The 16,142-nt window shown below is 37.9% G+C and overlaps 1 protein-coding gene across 3 annotated transcripts in view; it reads right to left on the bottom strand.

Moving 5' to 3' along the window:
• The window catches only part of ITPR2 (inositol 1,4,5-trisphosphate receptor type 2), a 496,325-nt gene that overhangs the window by 396,968 nt on the left and 83,215 nt on the right, over positions 1 to 16,142 (bottom strand). For all 3 annotated transcript variants that reach the window (XM_059402747.1, XM_059402745.1, XM_059402746.1), the window contains exons 3-5: positions 5,880 to 5,995; positions 4,982 to 5,068; positions 2,839 to 2,997 (exon numbers count right to left, since the gene is read on the bottom strand). In XM_059402747.1, coding sequence (XP_059258730.1) covers positions 2,839 to 2,997; positions 4,982 to 5,068; positions 5,880 to 5,995 — 362 coding nt within the window. The remainder of the gene's footprint in view (positions 1 to 2,838; positions 2,998 to 4,981; positions 5,069 to 5,879; positions 5,996 to 16,142) is intronic.

Genomic DNA, 16,142 nt, shown 5'->3' with positions numbered 1-16,142 from the left:
TCTCTCTCTCTGCCTGCCTCTGCCTACTTGTGATTTCTGTCGGTCAAATAAACAAATAAAAAAAAATATTTTAAAGGGGCACCTGGGTGGCTTAGTGGGTTAAAGCCTCTGACATCGGCTCAGGTCATGATCTCAGGGTCCTGGGATGGAGCCCCACATCGGGCTCTCTGCTCAGCGGGGAGCCTGCTTCCTCCTCTCTCTCTCCTGCCTCTCTGCCTACTTGTGATCTCTCTGTCTGTCAAATAAATAAATAAAATCTTTAAAAAATAAAAAATCTTTTTTAAAAAAATTCCAATTCCAAAAGCACTTCTGTTGATTCTATGCAACAGCCATGAAGATCCAAGCTGAGATTTTACTGGAAATACAGAGCAATATAATACCACTGGCAGCTACCCTTCTTTGGAAGTGACACTTGGCGTGGCATTGCAGTAGAAACCAATGCAGCAGGGATCTAGTCCTGCCTTCGCTAGAATTCTAAGAGATCCAGTTTTGCAAAATTATAAAATCTACTTGCTGTTTGAAGAGGCTCTTTGTCCAAGAGTTGAATTTTTCTCTTCACTGAAAGACTATCTGGGCTCTTCTCCTTTTTAAAATCTACTCTCAAGGTAAAAAACTCATGTCTTCTCAGATCAAAGTTGAAAATGAAAAATTAACCACTCAATCATGGGAAAATAAATGAAAATGAAATATTTATGTACTCTGCTATCCCCAATGACTTTCTAACTACACAACAGCAAACAAGATCCTCCTTACAGCCGAAATGTTGAGGGATCCCTGAATCTATTTTTCCCCAAAAACTATCCAACTCATCATTCTATAAATAGTAGAACCCACAGATTTTTGAGGCTATGAGTATTTTTCTCCCCAAACTATCATCAGCCTCTCTCTTAACATTTCATTTCAGTCACTAAACATCTTATTGGATACTCACAACCTGAATCTCAACTTACTAATTGCTTAATAGTAACATGTAATTTTAAAAATCCTTTGAACCTTACAATTTCCTTTTCCTAGCTTAATATGCTTTTCAAGAAAATGAGTAGTAATTAAATCACTTGTTATGAAGTGACAGTATTTCCAACTGCCCTCAATAAAATACATTTTAGAATTTTAGAATGATACTTATTGCTAGGGAATGCCACCCAATCCTAGAGAAGAAAAGGAGCACTACAATACAATTATTTGTATGGCAAACAGGTGGATGTGGGTGTGCTTATGTTTTCACAGCAATCTTAATCACATACAATAGCTACACAATGGTGAGCGACAACAGTGAGCTGTTCCAGCAAAAAGCAATGTGGAAGGTTGTTGTAGCCATGCTTTATGAAAACATCTACAGAAGGAGGGTTTCTATATTGCACTTCACAATTACACTGTCCATTTTACCAAGACGGAATGCTTGAGTAGGAGGTTCCCCCCACCCCAGTACAACTAATTATTTGAAATAGTTCATTACATTCAACTCTCAGTGGATCCTATAAAGGCCTTTGGGAACAAGAAAGGACTAGAATATATAAATAAATAAACAAATAGAATGAATTTATAAAATCCACAGCTAATCGAAAGGCCCTAATTTATCCAATCATTTCCAAGAAAGGGCACCAGAAGACATGGGGTGTTCTTAAACTGCATAATCAGTCCCTAAATAATTGAGAGTTGATTGTAATTAACTACCTACTGAAATTAACATATAGATCATGCTCAGAGCACACATCACTTGATGCCAAAAAATAAACAAGTAGGACTTTTTTTTTTTTTTAAGGAATCCAACACAAGACTTAAGGTGCCTTACATTCCTGCATGCCATGCATCTCCCAAACCTTACCTAAGGAAGATATCATCAGATCATTTATTAACCAAATTAAACCATGAAGCTTGCATCCTGTGGAATTGAATTTGTATTTCAAAATTCACTGAAAATAGAGATTCACTATAAAAGAGGGTATTTCTAGGACAAGAAATATCCAAAACATATTTGAAATGTAATCCAAGTATTAAAAAACCCATCAGAATAATTATATTTTTATATTGCTTTGAATGTATAAGGTTAAGTTTTTTTAAATCTCAACTCTTTTTCTTGACACCTGACCCAATACTTGTAAGGTATTCTACTTACAAAAGTTATTCAGTATTTATTGAGCATTTCTCATGTGCTAGGAATTGTCACTAGCTACTTTATTACAAACAAAAATATCCAACAATTGACCCTATTGAATCATTTCACATAATTTTTATGTTCCCTACTCTATAAACTAGTGGGAAATGCTTGAGCAACTACTAAAATTTACATGATACAACATATATGTATTCCCAAACATATTTTAAATATTGTCATCAATAAGCAAGTGCCCATCTATATAGCTCCTCATACTTCATACATCTTTAAGATGTATAGACCATAAATAGCTGAAGATAGAGCCAGTAAATGAAATATCATCGTAAGTCACTGTTACTCTCTATTAATTCAAAGGGATAAACAACATTTCCTAAGCATAGCTTTCTCTCCTTACAACCATGCTCCCTTCAGATTAGGAAAGGAAGCAAACTCTCTGCTTTGAAAGGTTCAGCCAATATTAACATTACTTAAATTCTTTCACATGAATTCCAGCTGGAAGATGATTTTTTAATTAACCTGAATTTTGTCTTTTTATGATTCCCAAGCACAATTTGCACTATAAATAGTTTTAGCCTATTAAAGAGATTACCATAAAAATAATGTGTTGATTGAAAATCACACGTCCTCTCTTTGTGCCTTTGTGCTATCTGGATTCTCTCACTTATTAACAGTTATTGTCTTTAGGAACACATTCTTTCTCTCTTAATTTTATTTTTACATACATTGTCACCCTCACTTCTCAGCTTCCAGAAGGGATGAATATAAAACCAAGACCCTTCATTTCCTGCAGCATCCAAGGACACACGCATGGCATTCTTCTCCAGTAAAGCAGGTAATCTCTTGTTGACAGTCAGATACTTGTTGCTTTTTATATGCAGCAGCTGTGGGGGAAAAGATATAACTGCCTTTATTCTTCCATGTCCTCTGTTAATTACATGTATGCATTTGTACATATATTTTGTGTCCACATGCTATAGCTTCGAGTGCAGGTTAAACAAAGGTGCTCTTTTCTCGCTTTATACTCGCCATCTTCCCAAGCTGACTTTCTCAGGTTCCTCTTCACCTCCAGCCCACAATGAACAGGGCTCATGGAGAAATCAAACCAGAGCAGATCTCCGAAAATTTTCATCTACTGATAAATAATAGGATAAAACCAGGCTTCCCAAAGGAGACCAGGAAATGCCCTGAAATCTCATTCTCTCCATTCCTGCACAGACACAAAACCAGAATATACTAAGAAAAATAACCAAGAAGCTAAATAATGGACCAAACCTCTTAGTGTCATTAACTATCCTTGCCACGGGCAGCCCTACTTCTTCCTCTGTGAAGAGGCGGGCTTTGCATCCCAAATAATTCCTGCAGGAGGACACTGATCCTACTCCCTTCTCAGATGAGCAGAGGAAACACCATTTCTCAGACTTTTTGGACCCTGTGGACAAAACCTTCCCAAGACTTTATTCCACCAAGCAAGAAAGCTAAAACAAATAACCTTTCCTGTCTATTATGACAATCATTTCAAAACAGAGTGGTCATTTTCATATTTACAATATAAGAAAGAAATTCTCTTCTGAGCCAACGAAACCCTCACGGCCCAACCCTACTCCTTCAGAATCTACCTTGATAGGGCATGTGGTTTGGTCCATAACTGACCACCCAAACATTTGCACTTCCACCTCCTGACAAAAAAAAAAAAAAAAAAGACTACACTTGCTGGCACTTCATATGAATCAAAATTTGGTTAAGAAAAACTCTACTAATGGAGGACTGCTCAAGGGACATGCAACCCACCCACTGGCGTCCTATAATCTGCCATTAGATGAGGTCCTACATCCGGGTTGCTACAGAGCCAGGCGCTCTCATCTTGTCCCAGGAGAGGGCTGCTTGGATGGTCCTGTGGGCTGCCATTCTGCCACTGGCCAATAACAAAACATCGGGCGATACTATGTTTTAAAACAGCTCTTTGAAACACCTCATTGTAGTGTTTACTGTAAGGAAGTTGTTAAGGCTGTTATTGACTCTATTAAACAGTGTCCTCTTTATGAGAGCTCATTGGAGAAATACTTCTCTGGTTTTCCTGGCAACATTTGTGCTTCCAGACCTTTGACTCAGTTCTATGTCAAGGGCCTCCTAGGGGAGTGCTGTAGGATACTCTGCTTCCCTTACAGCAAGGATAAGACTTCCAGGCAAAGCTGAGCAGACTTTACAAGATGGATTTTATAAACACGCCTCCCCCCTGACTTCACCTTAGTCGCTGAACCACCTTTCTTTCCCTTTGACCCAGTTGCCTTATTTATTTCTATTTTATCTTATGTGGTATGTATTTTTGAAAATGCCTTGCATTCTTTTTGGAACAAGGTGGGGCACATATTAACAAATAAGCAAGTAAAAAGCTAAAAGATCTAAAAGAAGCACAAGAGAGGGATGCAGCCTGAGATAAATCAGTTAAATAACTTGTTTAATAACAATTCAAGGATGGTTTCCATATAGAAGTACAATAGGAAACTTTTCTTCTCTCTACAAAATGAAAAATAAAGCTTCAGGTGTTACATGGTAGTCCCATCAATTCTAAAGGAAGATTTTAGTAGAGACCTTTAAAAATTATGTTTCCCCATCTTCATCCTTTTGATGTAATAATGACCTGTGCATATTATCCAGAATAATTCACTTCCTTATGTGTATGCATCAGACACATTCACAAACATAGAGAAAACTGTGCTGAACATCAACTGAAAATATCATGATATCCGTAATCTTCATGAAAGAACTATTATATCCTCAAATTTTTAATGCAGCTTGACATGCCTATACAAATGAAAATTACCCATCAGATAGTCACCGTTTTTAAGAGAGAGTAAACAGACTTACTTGTATAACATTACTGTATTTCACAATTTCTCCCAACAGTTTCTTATTCTCTGATTCATTTTGTTTTTGTTCCAGTTCTGCAGCATGCTGTAAAATGATTATCAAACACTCAGCATGGAAACATAGTAAACAGAGTACAACAATTAACAGCAACAACAACAACAGAAAACAGGTTATTTTAGGAACAAGGACTATAACCATGAATAAAATGGGCTGGTTGCTTTACTCTTGGTACTGTGGATAAGGGACCAACCATTAAATAAATGACTGTAATACAGTATGATCACGGTCTCAATTTGATGCTGAAATGTGGCCAAAAAATATCTTGGGATGCTTTTAGGTTAAAAATGTCAGAAAAGTACTAGGCTCTTTGGTCTTACAAAATTAATTTCAGAAGGAATACTGTCAGACAAACCAAATAATATAAAAATAGCAGGTGAATTTCAAAAGACTCAAAATAGTTTCAGTTCTGAAAGTAACAGGAATTTTAATAGCACAAAATTTTAAGTTCTATCAAATTTACATTCAGCCCAAACCAGAAGCAACAGACTTTCAATTTCTTTTTCTAGTCTTTCAAGAAAAAAATTAAGTACTATGCCAAGTAAAATATAACTGGATTTGAGATTCCTACAGAGATTCTGAACTGTTTCCAGTTTGATGTGAATCTCCGAATTAGTCTGGCACACCCTAAGAATTAGCAGCAGGAGTGTATTAGCTCCATGCCAGGAAACGAGAGGATCACACCCTGTGACTTCAAAGTCCCTTCCACTTTCAATGTGTTGCTACATCTATTCTAAATCTCTGTGCATTGAGTGAAATCACTAAGATACAAAATAGCTGGTTTGTTATTGCTGTTCTGGGTCTAGCCTAAGCCAGACCAATGGAAACTAGCCCTTACCTGTAATTTCTTCAGCAAGGCTGCCTCTGTGTGGTTCCCCTGTTTGGCTTGCTTAGCTTTCCAATATTGTTTCTGGGCAGAATATCGGTTCATAGGGCACACCTTAAAGAGGCAGTCTATGACAAAGCAACAAACAAAAACACTGTAACTAAGGCAACCAGCATTTCTTAGATTTTCCTTTTAGCCTACCCTTGGAACCTTTAATCCCTGAGTAGAAAGAACACCGAGCCCATCTCCCAAACTCCCCCATAACATCCATTCCAAATAATTATTTAGATTGCTAAAATACCTTCTGCTTCATTAGTTTAGGTTTTTGAAAAGCTAACATAGCTAGTGTAATTTATTAAAAAGTCAAGTCAACATAATCATTACATTATATATAAGGTACTTCTTAATGACAATGAGGTACCTGGTTTTAGGAAGTGAATAGAATGAGATTAGTGGTTCTCACTACTTTACCTCACCCTGCAAATTTAATTATTTATTCATGGTATGTATCTTTGACAGCCAATGTAATGCAAAAAGTAGAAACAATCAATCACAACAATTACATCTCAGAGGTGCCTGGGTGGCTCAGTCGGTTGACTGTCTGACTCTTGATTTCACCTCAAGTCATGATCTCAGGGTCATTAGATCGAGCCCCGCATCAGACTCCTTGCGATGCTTGAGATTCTCTTTCTCCCTCTCCCCTTGCTCCTCTCCCCGCTCATGCTTGCTCACTCTCTCTCAAATAAATAAATAAATCTTTTTAAAAATAAATAATTAATTAAATCGCATTTCGGTCACCCATTCCCCAAGTTTCCATATATCTGTACTAAATATCAAGATGGGACATCACAGTGGAATAATACAGGGAGTGTTATCTCTAAGTCAAAAGCCAAATATATTTTTTCTTTTTAATGAGGATGTTACAAATGTGATGAAAGAATCCTTCCAGTAACTACCAACAATCCTTCCATACAATGATTTTGTATGTTTGTGAAATGGACTACAAACCAGAATAAAGATTAACTCTCATTAACTCTGATAAAGAAGTAGGGATGCAGAAAACCCCAACATTATCTTCATTTTTTTTTTCACAAAAAAACTGTATTAACTTAATGTGATATACTTAATTTTGGTTGATGTGTTAATATTTAGGGTCATTCTCACTTTTTAAATATGTATCACAAAAATAAAATTCGAGGGGCACCTCGTGGCTCAGTTGGATAAGGGGCTGCCTTCAGTTCAGGTCATGATCCCAGAGTCCTGGGATCAAGCCCCTGCATGGGGCTCCTTGATCAGCAGGGAGTCTACTTCTTTCTCTGGCCTTCACCCCACTTGTGCTCTCTCTTACTCGCTCTCAAAAAAATAAAATCTTTTTAAAAACAAAATAAAATTCAGTCAATTTCACTACATTCTTGACTATATTATATATACTCAATCTTTTCTCTTTAAAAATAATTATAAAATTGGGGCACCTGGGTGGCTGGGTTAGTTAAGCATCTGCCTTTGGTTCACATCATGGTCTTGGGGTTCTGGGATGGAGCCCCACATTGAGCTATCTGCTCAATGGGGAGCCTGCTTTTCTCTGTCCCTCTACCCTCCCCCTGCTCAGGCTCATGCTCTCTCTCTTTCAAATAAATAAACAAAATCTTTAAAAAAATAATTACTAAATTAAGTGATGGACTTGATCTCTTTTCAAATCTCTCTTACAGTTCTAAATGGCATAAAATGACTAAGAAATATGACTATACACTTTCAAAGAAAATTTAAAAACACAGAAAAAGCAGTGACCCTTTCTACAGCTTGTATTTATAAGCAAGTTCTATTGATTGTCCTCCCACCTGATATACATACAGGCTACAGAAAACTATTCATTTCTGGCTTAAAAGCTACTGGAGGAGTAAACATTTCATACATAGTGGGAAAACAGACACCTTCCACCCACTGAAAGTAGGCGGAGAGACCATCACAATTATAGTACGATTTAGGTATCACCACTTGGCACATGTGTGTGAGAACCTAATAACTAGACCTCAAAACTGTTTCCCTTGGCAATATATTTTATAAGCCCTAGAAATTGTTTCCTACATATCAGTAACTACCAAGAAAATATACAAATTTTTTTAACACCAATATAGAGGCTGTGAATATCACAAAAGGAATGCTCCTAATGTAATGGGAGAGACTATTCTGTTCTGTATAGGCCAGAAGTTGAATTCTACATTGTCTAAGTGTAGCAAAAACACAGCTCCATATTCAAGTTGAACTGAACTCCATGACCTGTAGCCTATACTTCTGACTTCATCCATCCAGGAAAAGAAAGAAAAATGTGTCCCTCCATTACTTCAGATTCTTAACTAAATTCATTAGGAAATGGTCCTTTAAGGGAGAAAATATTTTTTCTAGATCACCCCAGTCACCTTCCTAATTAGTGGTATCTTTGGGTAGCTGGCAAGCAGACTGGGAGCGTCACGGTCCTGATCATTGTGGTTGAGTTTATTGTGAAGTGAAGCCAAACATTCAGCCAAACCATGCTGAATGGCCTGGTTGTGCTGCTAGGTGCTAAGAACCAGGTCCTGTCCCCCAAAAGTTCACAGTCTTGTGGATGAGACAGTGTTGGAAGTTTCACGCTGGGGCTCTTCAGAAGGTACCACAGGACACAAAGATGCATGTCGCCCACTTCACCAGGGGAGGTCAGAAGAGTCCACCCAATGAAGACACAAACCAAGTTTGAAGGAACCAACATTAACTCAGCACATTGCCAAGGGGGTTCAAATGCACACAGGGGAGGAGGGGCATGCCACACAGAGCCGATGGCAGGTACAAAGGCAGAGAAGGAGACTGCCAAGGGACCTGTCAGCCATATAGGAAACTACAGCCTAGGCTATGAATTGAGAATGGAGTGGCTGCCCAAAGTCGGGATCTGTAGAGCACTATGTGCTAGATTAGGAGAAGGGACTGCATTTCCTGGAAATGTCGAACTCTTAAAGAACTTGATGCTCTTCAGTGTGTGAAAGAGGATGTGAAGGAAAGTCAAGGGGACCCGCAGGAAGCCCTCTGCCGGCATGCTGGGGGACAGCGAGCATCTGAATGTGGGCTGTCCAGTCGTCGGGGGCTAGCCATAGACTTCTAAGAAAAAAGCAGAGTCAACAGGCTGAATAACCAGTGAGATGTGCTGTGGGGAGAAGCGAGAAGAAAGGAGGGTGAAGATGGCCAGATGAACAAGCTTTCGTCCACGGTGTCTGAGATGCAAAGCCTCGGATTTCAAAAGCTTTTCCATCGTCAGGGCCCTGGTTCCCTGGTCATGCTCAGCAGCCCCCCACTGGCCGCATCTCATTCCCCGCTACAGTAAATAAAGAACGGGTCCGTTTCTGTGTGGGAACTAGTATCAAGGGACTATTTTGGTTGATGGGAAAGAATGTGGAGCATACACAGATGTCCGTAAAAATGCTTTTCTTGTTGATGGTGGTGATGGTGACGGGGGTGTGTATGTGTGTGTGTGTTTAAGTCTCTCTTCCTTTTTGAGAAAACATAAAAAAGATCTACTGGTCTTGGGCGAGTCACATATCTTGTCTGATTCTCAATTTATTGCATAATTAAGGTGTTAATACCTGCCACGCCTCGTTCACAGGACTGCTGAGATTCGCAGAAAGAAAATCTTGTGAAAGTACTCTGTGAACTTGAAAACCTTATTATCAATGTAAGATATTATTATTAATATTGCTTCATTCATTCAGCAATTGCTCCCCAAAGATTAAGAAATGACCGAATCCTTACAGAGCTCCCAGCAAAGAGCAACAAGAAGCAGATTTCTCGGGTTGAACCTGAACACAAACCAAAAACGCTCAATTCACAACAAGGTGTTCACTGTGGTTTAAGATGCCACAGTGTGTGATAGTATAAAATTCTAAAATTTCCCAAAACAGCATGGCAATGAGCAGAGGAGGCAATCTCTATTACCTTTAACATATGCAGACACAATCCCTCACACCAGCACAGGTGGAAACGTCCCACATTCACCCCCTCCCAAAACATCCCACATTCACCACCCCCCCAAGTAGAAATCCCACTCTTTCAGAGCTATACTCTCTCACCCTGCCCTCTAGTATTTGTTGGTCTGCTCTTTCTCTAAATTCAAAGGTATATAAGAAAAAGGCTTTCTGGGGCACCTGGGTGGCTCAGCCAGTTAAGTCTCTGCCTTCGGCTCATATCATGAACCCAGGATCCTAGGATCAAACCACACAATGGGCTCCCAGGAGGGAGTGTGCTTCTCCCTCTCCCTCTGCCTGTTGCTCCCCCTGCTTCTGCTCTCTCTTGCTATCTCTCTTCTCCTGTCAAATAAATAAATAAAATCTTTTTTAGAAAAAAAAAAGTTAATTTTTAAAAAAAGACAAAGGTTTTCCAATCAGAAAGCAACCCAGTGTCTTTTGTTAGTTCAGTAACAACATTCTCTTCAGCATTTCAAGACTCAAAAAAAAATTTTTTTAAAGGAAAGTTTTGCCTCATAGTGCCAACACTAAAAAAGCACAAATTAAAGGAAGTAACTTGAGTTAAATTTTTTAAAAAGCTTAACCTGAAGACCTAAGGTCAATAATTGTGCAGAATTACAGCAGCTCAGGAAATGTGAGTAATCCTATAAAACATGATATATTCAGCTAGACAATATTATAAGAACAATGCCTTAGAATTAAAACCTTTTTTTTAACTACTCTGGAAGGAAAGTAAGCCTCCCAAAAGTGTTCACTTTAAACTGATAGAATCAGTAGCATTTTTTGCCTGCTTCTAAATGCTAGTGGAGAAAAGAAATATGAAAGCCATTCAAACAGTATAGAGCATACAATGTGCATTCCGAAGAACTACCTTTTCCACATGATTCCATGTAAATCTGGTAGGAAACCAGTCTAAACCTCCATTTAACAACACCTATCTAAATAGTTCTGAAATGTTTTGCTTTGTATCTGTACTACACCTTTGCATCTAAGGCAGTTTCTACATCCCTAGAAACTGTCTATAGGACCCCATTTGGACTACTAGATGCAAAATTATGTAATGGCCAACAACTTCCTTTGGTAATGGTGGAAAGAAAACTTTCATTTCTCTACCCTCCTAAAGATGTTGTCAAATTTAAATGACACAAGACATTAAACCATCAGCAAATGCCTGTCACAAAGCAGGCATTCAACAAATGGCTCTTTCATGGTAGCCTATAAAATTACCTCATACTGATTACAAGGAACATGGTTGCCAAGGGCTTGATTATTTCCACGTGGAGAAAGGTGGAGAGAGAGGGCGTCTGGAGCCTTCCTTTTTCTCTTTATGACATAAACAGGACGCAGCAGCATTCAATGAATATTATGGAACCTTCCCAATGATAAAATGGAAAGTAGTAAGAAAACTCTCCCTAGGGTAAGGGACAGGCACACAAGGGGCCATCCGACACTAGTAATTAGAATTCAGAGTTGGTCAGAAGACAGGTAACACATTCATTAACTGAAAATGTAACTGTAGCTCTCTTTTGTCTTTTAGTTTCTCTAAGAAAGCACCCTTAAATACTGTGTTTGTATAAAAACTCTTTATGTTTAGAGTGTATTTTTAAAAAGAGTGTGTTTTGTTTCGCTTAGGCATGGAAATCTCAAAGGAAACCTCTACCTCCCTGGGTCATAGCCTAAGGCAAGGATAGAGAGGGTGTAAGAGTGAAAAAGTTCTCTAGAATTTTACAAAGGCCAAAGAAAATTTATTACAGGGATTATCAGACATTAAAGTTTATCAAAGTCCCTGGGTGGACAACCAGGAAGATGCAGGATAACTTCCTCTAGGCAAAAGTCAGTTATTTTACTACTAAAGAGAGAAAGAAATAGCCTTTTGTAGTTACAGACTCCTAGATGGCTAAAATGTTCAAACTCCAAGGGGCTTCAGATAAAATCTAATCTTTTCCTTCTTTGAGATAAAGAAGTAAAAATTCAGAATGAGCTGCCTAGGTTGTTCATGATAGAACCTCTAGATCAAAGTAAATTGTCAATATGAACAAGTTCAACCACACACAGGGTGCTTGAATGCCTTCACAGGGGACAGTCTGGCCTCATGGTAGTAGGGATGGTCAGACCACACTAGGTTTGCTCATTCCGGTTTACTACCCTGGAACACTTTATATAACACCAAGAGTACTATACATGGATAGTCAAGAGACCCTGAGAGGTAATCAGGATTATTTCCCCCCCATCCCAGAGAAGGAAATGGAGGCTTTTCTTAAGACCACACCATTGGTAAGGAATCCAGCTGGAATTTGAACTGAGATCATCTGAACCCAACTCAGTGTTCTGTCACCTTGGGATGACACCATCTGGGAGCAAGTGTGTCATACAAAGGCAAAATCTGTACCACTTGAAAAGCTATTAAAATTGTACATGGACACCTTGAGGCCAGTTAGAACAAATCTAATCTGACTTCTATACCACGGCCCTAAATATGTGAAAACAGCATCCATCTCACATCCTGAGCTCATCTTTGGTTTGATTACCACAGCATGATCTCCTCACAAAATTCCATTTTTATTGCCAAATACGAAGAATACTTCCTCACAGTATATGAGATTTTAACCAATTAAACATTGACTTGTTAAAGAATTTATTAAAGCAGTTATTAATGTATTTAGCAAGTATATGCAGTGGGAAAAAAAAACTGGTCAGAGAGTGAGATGTGCCTCAGTTTCCATGCTACCACAGTCTTGCAATGTGTTTGTGTGTGTGTGTGTATAATACCTCAAAAGAAACTAATTTAAAAAATGAAAAGAAGAGAAACTAATGAATAGTTTTTCATGGTAAATATGCCATATAGGCATATGTAATTAAATAAATCTTTTAAAACATCAATATGTTACAAAAATCTTAGTCTGAAAAACATTAATCACCTCATTCATACATTAATGGGTAAATACTCAAAAGTAAATGGAAATTTATTATGCTTCATTGGGAGTACAGAGAAAAATAAAATTCAAATGCATCAATGCTAATTTTCATTCTAGTCAAGCTTTAAACTTGAGCATTAGACAAACCATTATACGACAGATAAGTGGAATATTTATCAGAAAATCATAATGTATAATTTTGCAATCAATTATCCCATTCTCAAAGTGTCATATTAACATTAATAATCAAGAATGTCATAGACAGACTGATTCAGAAGTCTAAATGCAAGTTACCTTTCTTTTTTTAAAAAAAAAGATCTTATTTATTTATTTATTTATTTGAGAGAGAGAGAGAGAGAGAACATGAGCAGTTGCGAGGTGAGGGGGAGTCAGAGGGAGAGGGAGAAGCAGACTCCCAGTTAAGCGTGGAGCCCGACATGGGGCCCCATCTCAGAACCCTAAGATCACAGTCTGTGCCGAAGGCAGACACTCAACTGACCGAACCACCTAGGTGCCCCTAAATGCAAGTTTCTGAACCCAATTACACAAATACCAAGTTTGGAAAAAAAAAAACAAACAGAAGTGAATTTATACATACATAAATGCTTTGTATGTATATATATACCTAAAATATAGATACACATATATAATAGTTTTTATATAATATGTTCTATATTTTTATTTATATTCTTATTTATGTTTATAATATACTATGGTGTCTCTTATATATCAATGGTTACCACATACATTCCCTCATTTAATTCTAAAAAACTTTTTTTTTTTTTGAGAAATATTTTATTTTTTTATTTGACAGAGAGAAACACAGCGAGAGAGGGAAACACAAGCAGGGGGAGTGGGAGTGGGAGAAGCAGACTTCCCGCTTGAGCAGGGAGCCTGATGTGGGACTCGATCCCAGGACCCTGGGATCATGACACAAGCCAAAGGCAATGCCTAAAGACTGAGCCACCCAGGCGCCCTTAATTCTAAAAATCTTTTAAGATAAAAGTTAGTTTTATGAATGAAGAAAGAGAAACTTGGCCTATTTTAGTGATTCATCCCAAAGTCTCAAAACTAGTTTTTAGACCTAATCCACATCAATCTGTCCCCAAAGCCCACCACAATTTAATCAAAGGCATTCTGTATTTCTCAAATTAAAACACTCAATATGACAGTCTATCTTTCCCTGGTTTCATACTCCAAGAAATGCTGAACTTCTATAAGGACCAAAAATATTTAAGAGTATCTACGTATCTGCAGCTCTGACCTAAGAGAACAGCGAAGTAGCAAACTAGAAGCACTTGCGCAGAGAATTTTAGAGCATCACACCCTCTACTTCAAAAGTAACAACTTTCAAATAGCTGAACAATTAAACTGTTAATACAGATCAATTAACTTTATAGAGATAGCTCCCCTTTTTTAATCAATTTTAGCATGGCAATTATAACTCTAGGCATTAAAAAAAAACAACTTTTTAAGTCTAACGGGCTATTTTATGCCAATATAGTTATGTAATAGAAATATCTAGTTTGAAGAATTGCTTGCTGTTCATCATCTAGGTACAGAATTAACTGCTATTCTCATATGGAAAACCTCAAACAAAACCAGTTCACTGTACTAGGTATTTTGTGGGCAGCAATGTATCCATATGAACAAAAAAGATCATAGACAGATGTCCTTCCATAGACAAATGGATAAAGAAGATGTGTCCATATACACAATGGAATATTACTCAGCCATCAAAAAGAATGAATACACAACTTTTCTATCAACAGGGATGGGACTGGAGGAGATTATGCTGAGTGAAATAAGTTGAGCAGAAAAGGTCAATTATCAGATGGTTTCACTTACTTGTGGAACATAAGGAATAATGTGGAAGACATTAGGAGAAGGAAAGAATAAGTGAAGAGCGGGAAATCAGAGGGGGAGACGAACCACAAGAGACTGTGGACTCTGAGAAACAAACTGAGGGTTTTTAGAGGGGAGGAGGGTGGTGGGATGGGTGAACCTTGTGGTGGGTATTAAGGAGGGCAGTATTGCATGGAGCACTGAGTGTAATATGTAAACAATGAATCTTGGAACACTACACCAAAAACTAATGATATACTGTATGGTGACTATCATAGCACAATAAAAAATTAATTAATTAACTAAAAATAATTTTTTAAAAGATCATAGAGTCCTAATCAGCATTATCATTGTTGATTTATGCCCAAGTTAGACTAGCTTTCTATTGACTACTACCATGATTAAAGTATCTATCACTATAGACAATTTAGGAGTCAAGGGAAAACACTTGGGGCACCTGGGTAGCTCAGTCATGTAAGCCTCAGGCTCTTGATTTCCACTCAGGTCATGATCTTGGGGTCATGAGATCTAGCCCAGGGTCAGGCTCCACGTGCTCAGCGGGGAGTCTGCTTGAGGTTCTCGATCTCCCTCTCCCTCTGCCCCTCCTCCTGCCTCCCTTCTCTCTCAAATTAATAAATCTTCAAAAAAATAAATAAGTTTACAACAGTGTTTTACCAACTGTCATTGTGCAAACCAGGTTTAAAATTAATTTATATGGCTTCAGTTAGCCCCTTTGGAATGGACTGAAATGGAATGGAACATGAAGGGTTGGGGGAAGGCAGTGGGGAGGGGAAGGAAAGGAAATAGAGGACACTGCAACTAGCAAGTACTCTTTCAAGAAACTTGTTTCTGGGGTGTGTGTGTGTGTGTGTGTGTGTGTGCTGGATTACAATGTAAAATGTATCTCTTACTGACAGTTGCTTTAAAAAGTATTTGAAAGTCTCTGTTCTAAAGGACTACACATGGGTACCAGCTATGGTTAACAGAACTGAAAAACTTAAAACATACATATTATATATATACAAATGTATTATATTTATATCTGCACATATTACATAAATACGAATAAAAGTACAAATATTATACAAGTTAGTACAAATGTGTAAGATCCACATTTATAATAGATATGTCATAATCGGAGAGAGATTGAAAGAAATTCTGTGGTCGAGAGGACAGGAGAGGACCAAAGGAACTTTTTTTTTTTTTTCCTCTATGAATGACTTTGGAAACCCCCCAAAACTATCCTTTTATTAATTGTTGCATCAAATTTTTACATAGGCAATTACAATGGAACAGGAAGATGCCCTGTTAAAACTGTCTTCCTCCTTCTTACCCCCACTCTTTACTGGAGCGCGTATCTATCAGATGGTATCTTGCATTAATTAACATGTTTGCATGTAACTCTACATTCAGCACCTATTATCTGGTATATAGAAAATGCTCAGAACCTGCAGAAGGAAACTTCTGCCTAGATACCTGAGAAGCAATCATTAGAATCTCTTCTTTCTGCTCCCGAAGGTTTGAGGGTC

Source organism: Mustela nigripes, chromosome 6 (genome assembly GCF_022355385.1).
Source record: "Mustela nigripes isolate SB6536 chromosome 6, MUSNIG.SB6536, whole genome shotgun sequence".
Classification (NCBI taxonomy): domain Eukaryota; kingdom Metazoa; phylum Chordata; class Mammalia; order Carnivora; family Mustelidae; genus Mustela; species Mustela nigripes.
The sequence above is the reverse complement of the archived record's forward strand: the minus strand, read 5'-3'. Positions and strand labels throughout refer to the sequence as shown.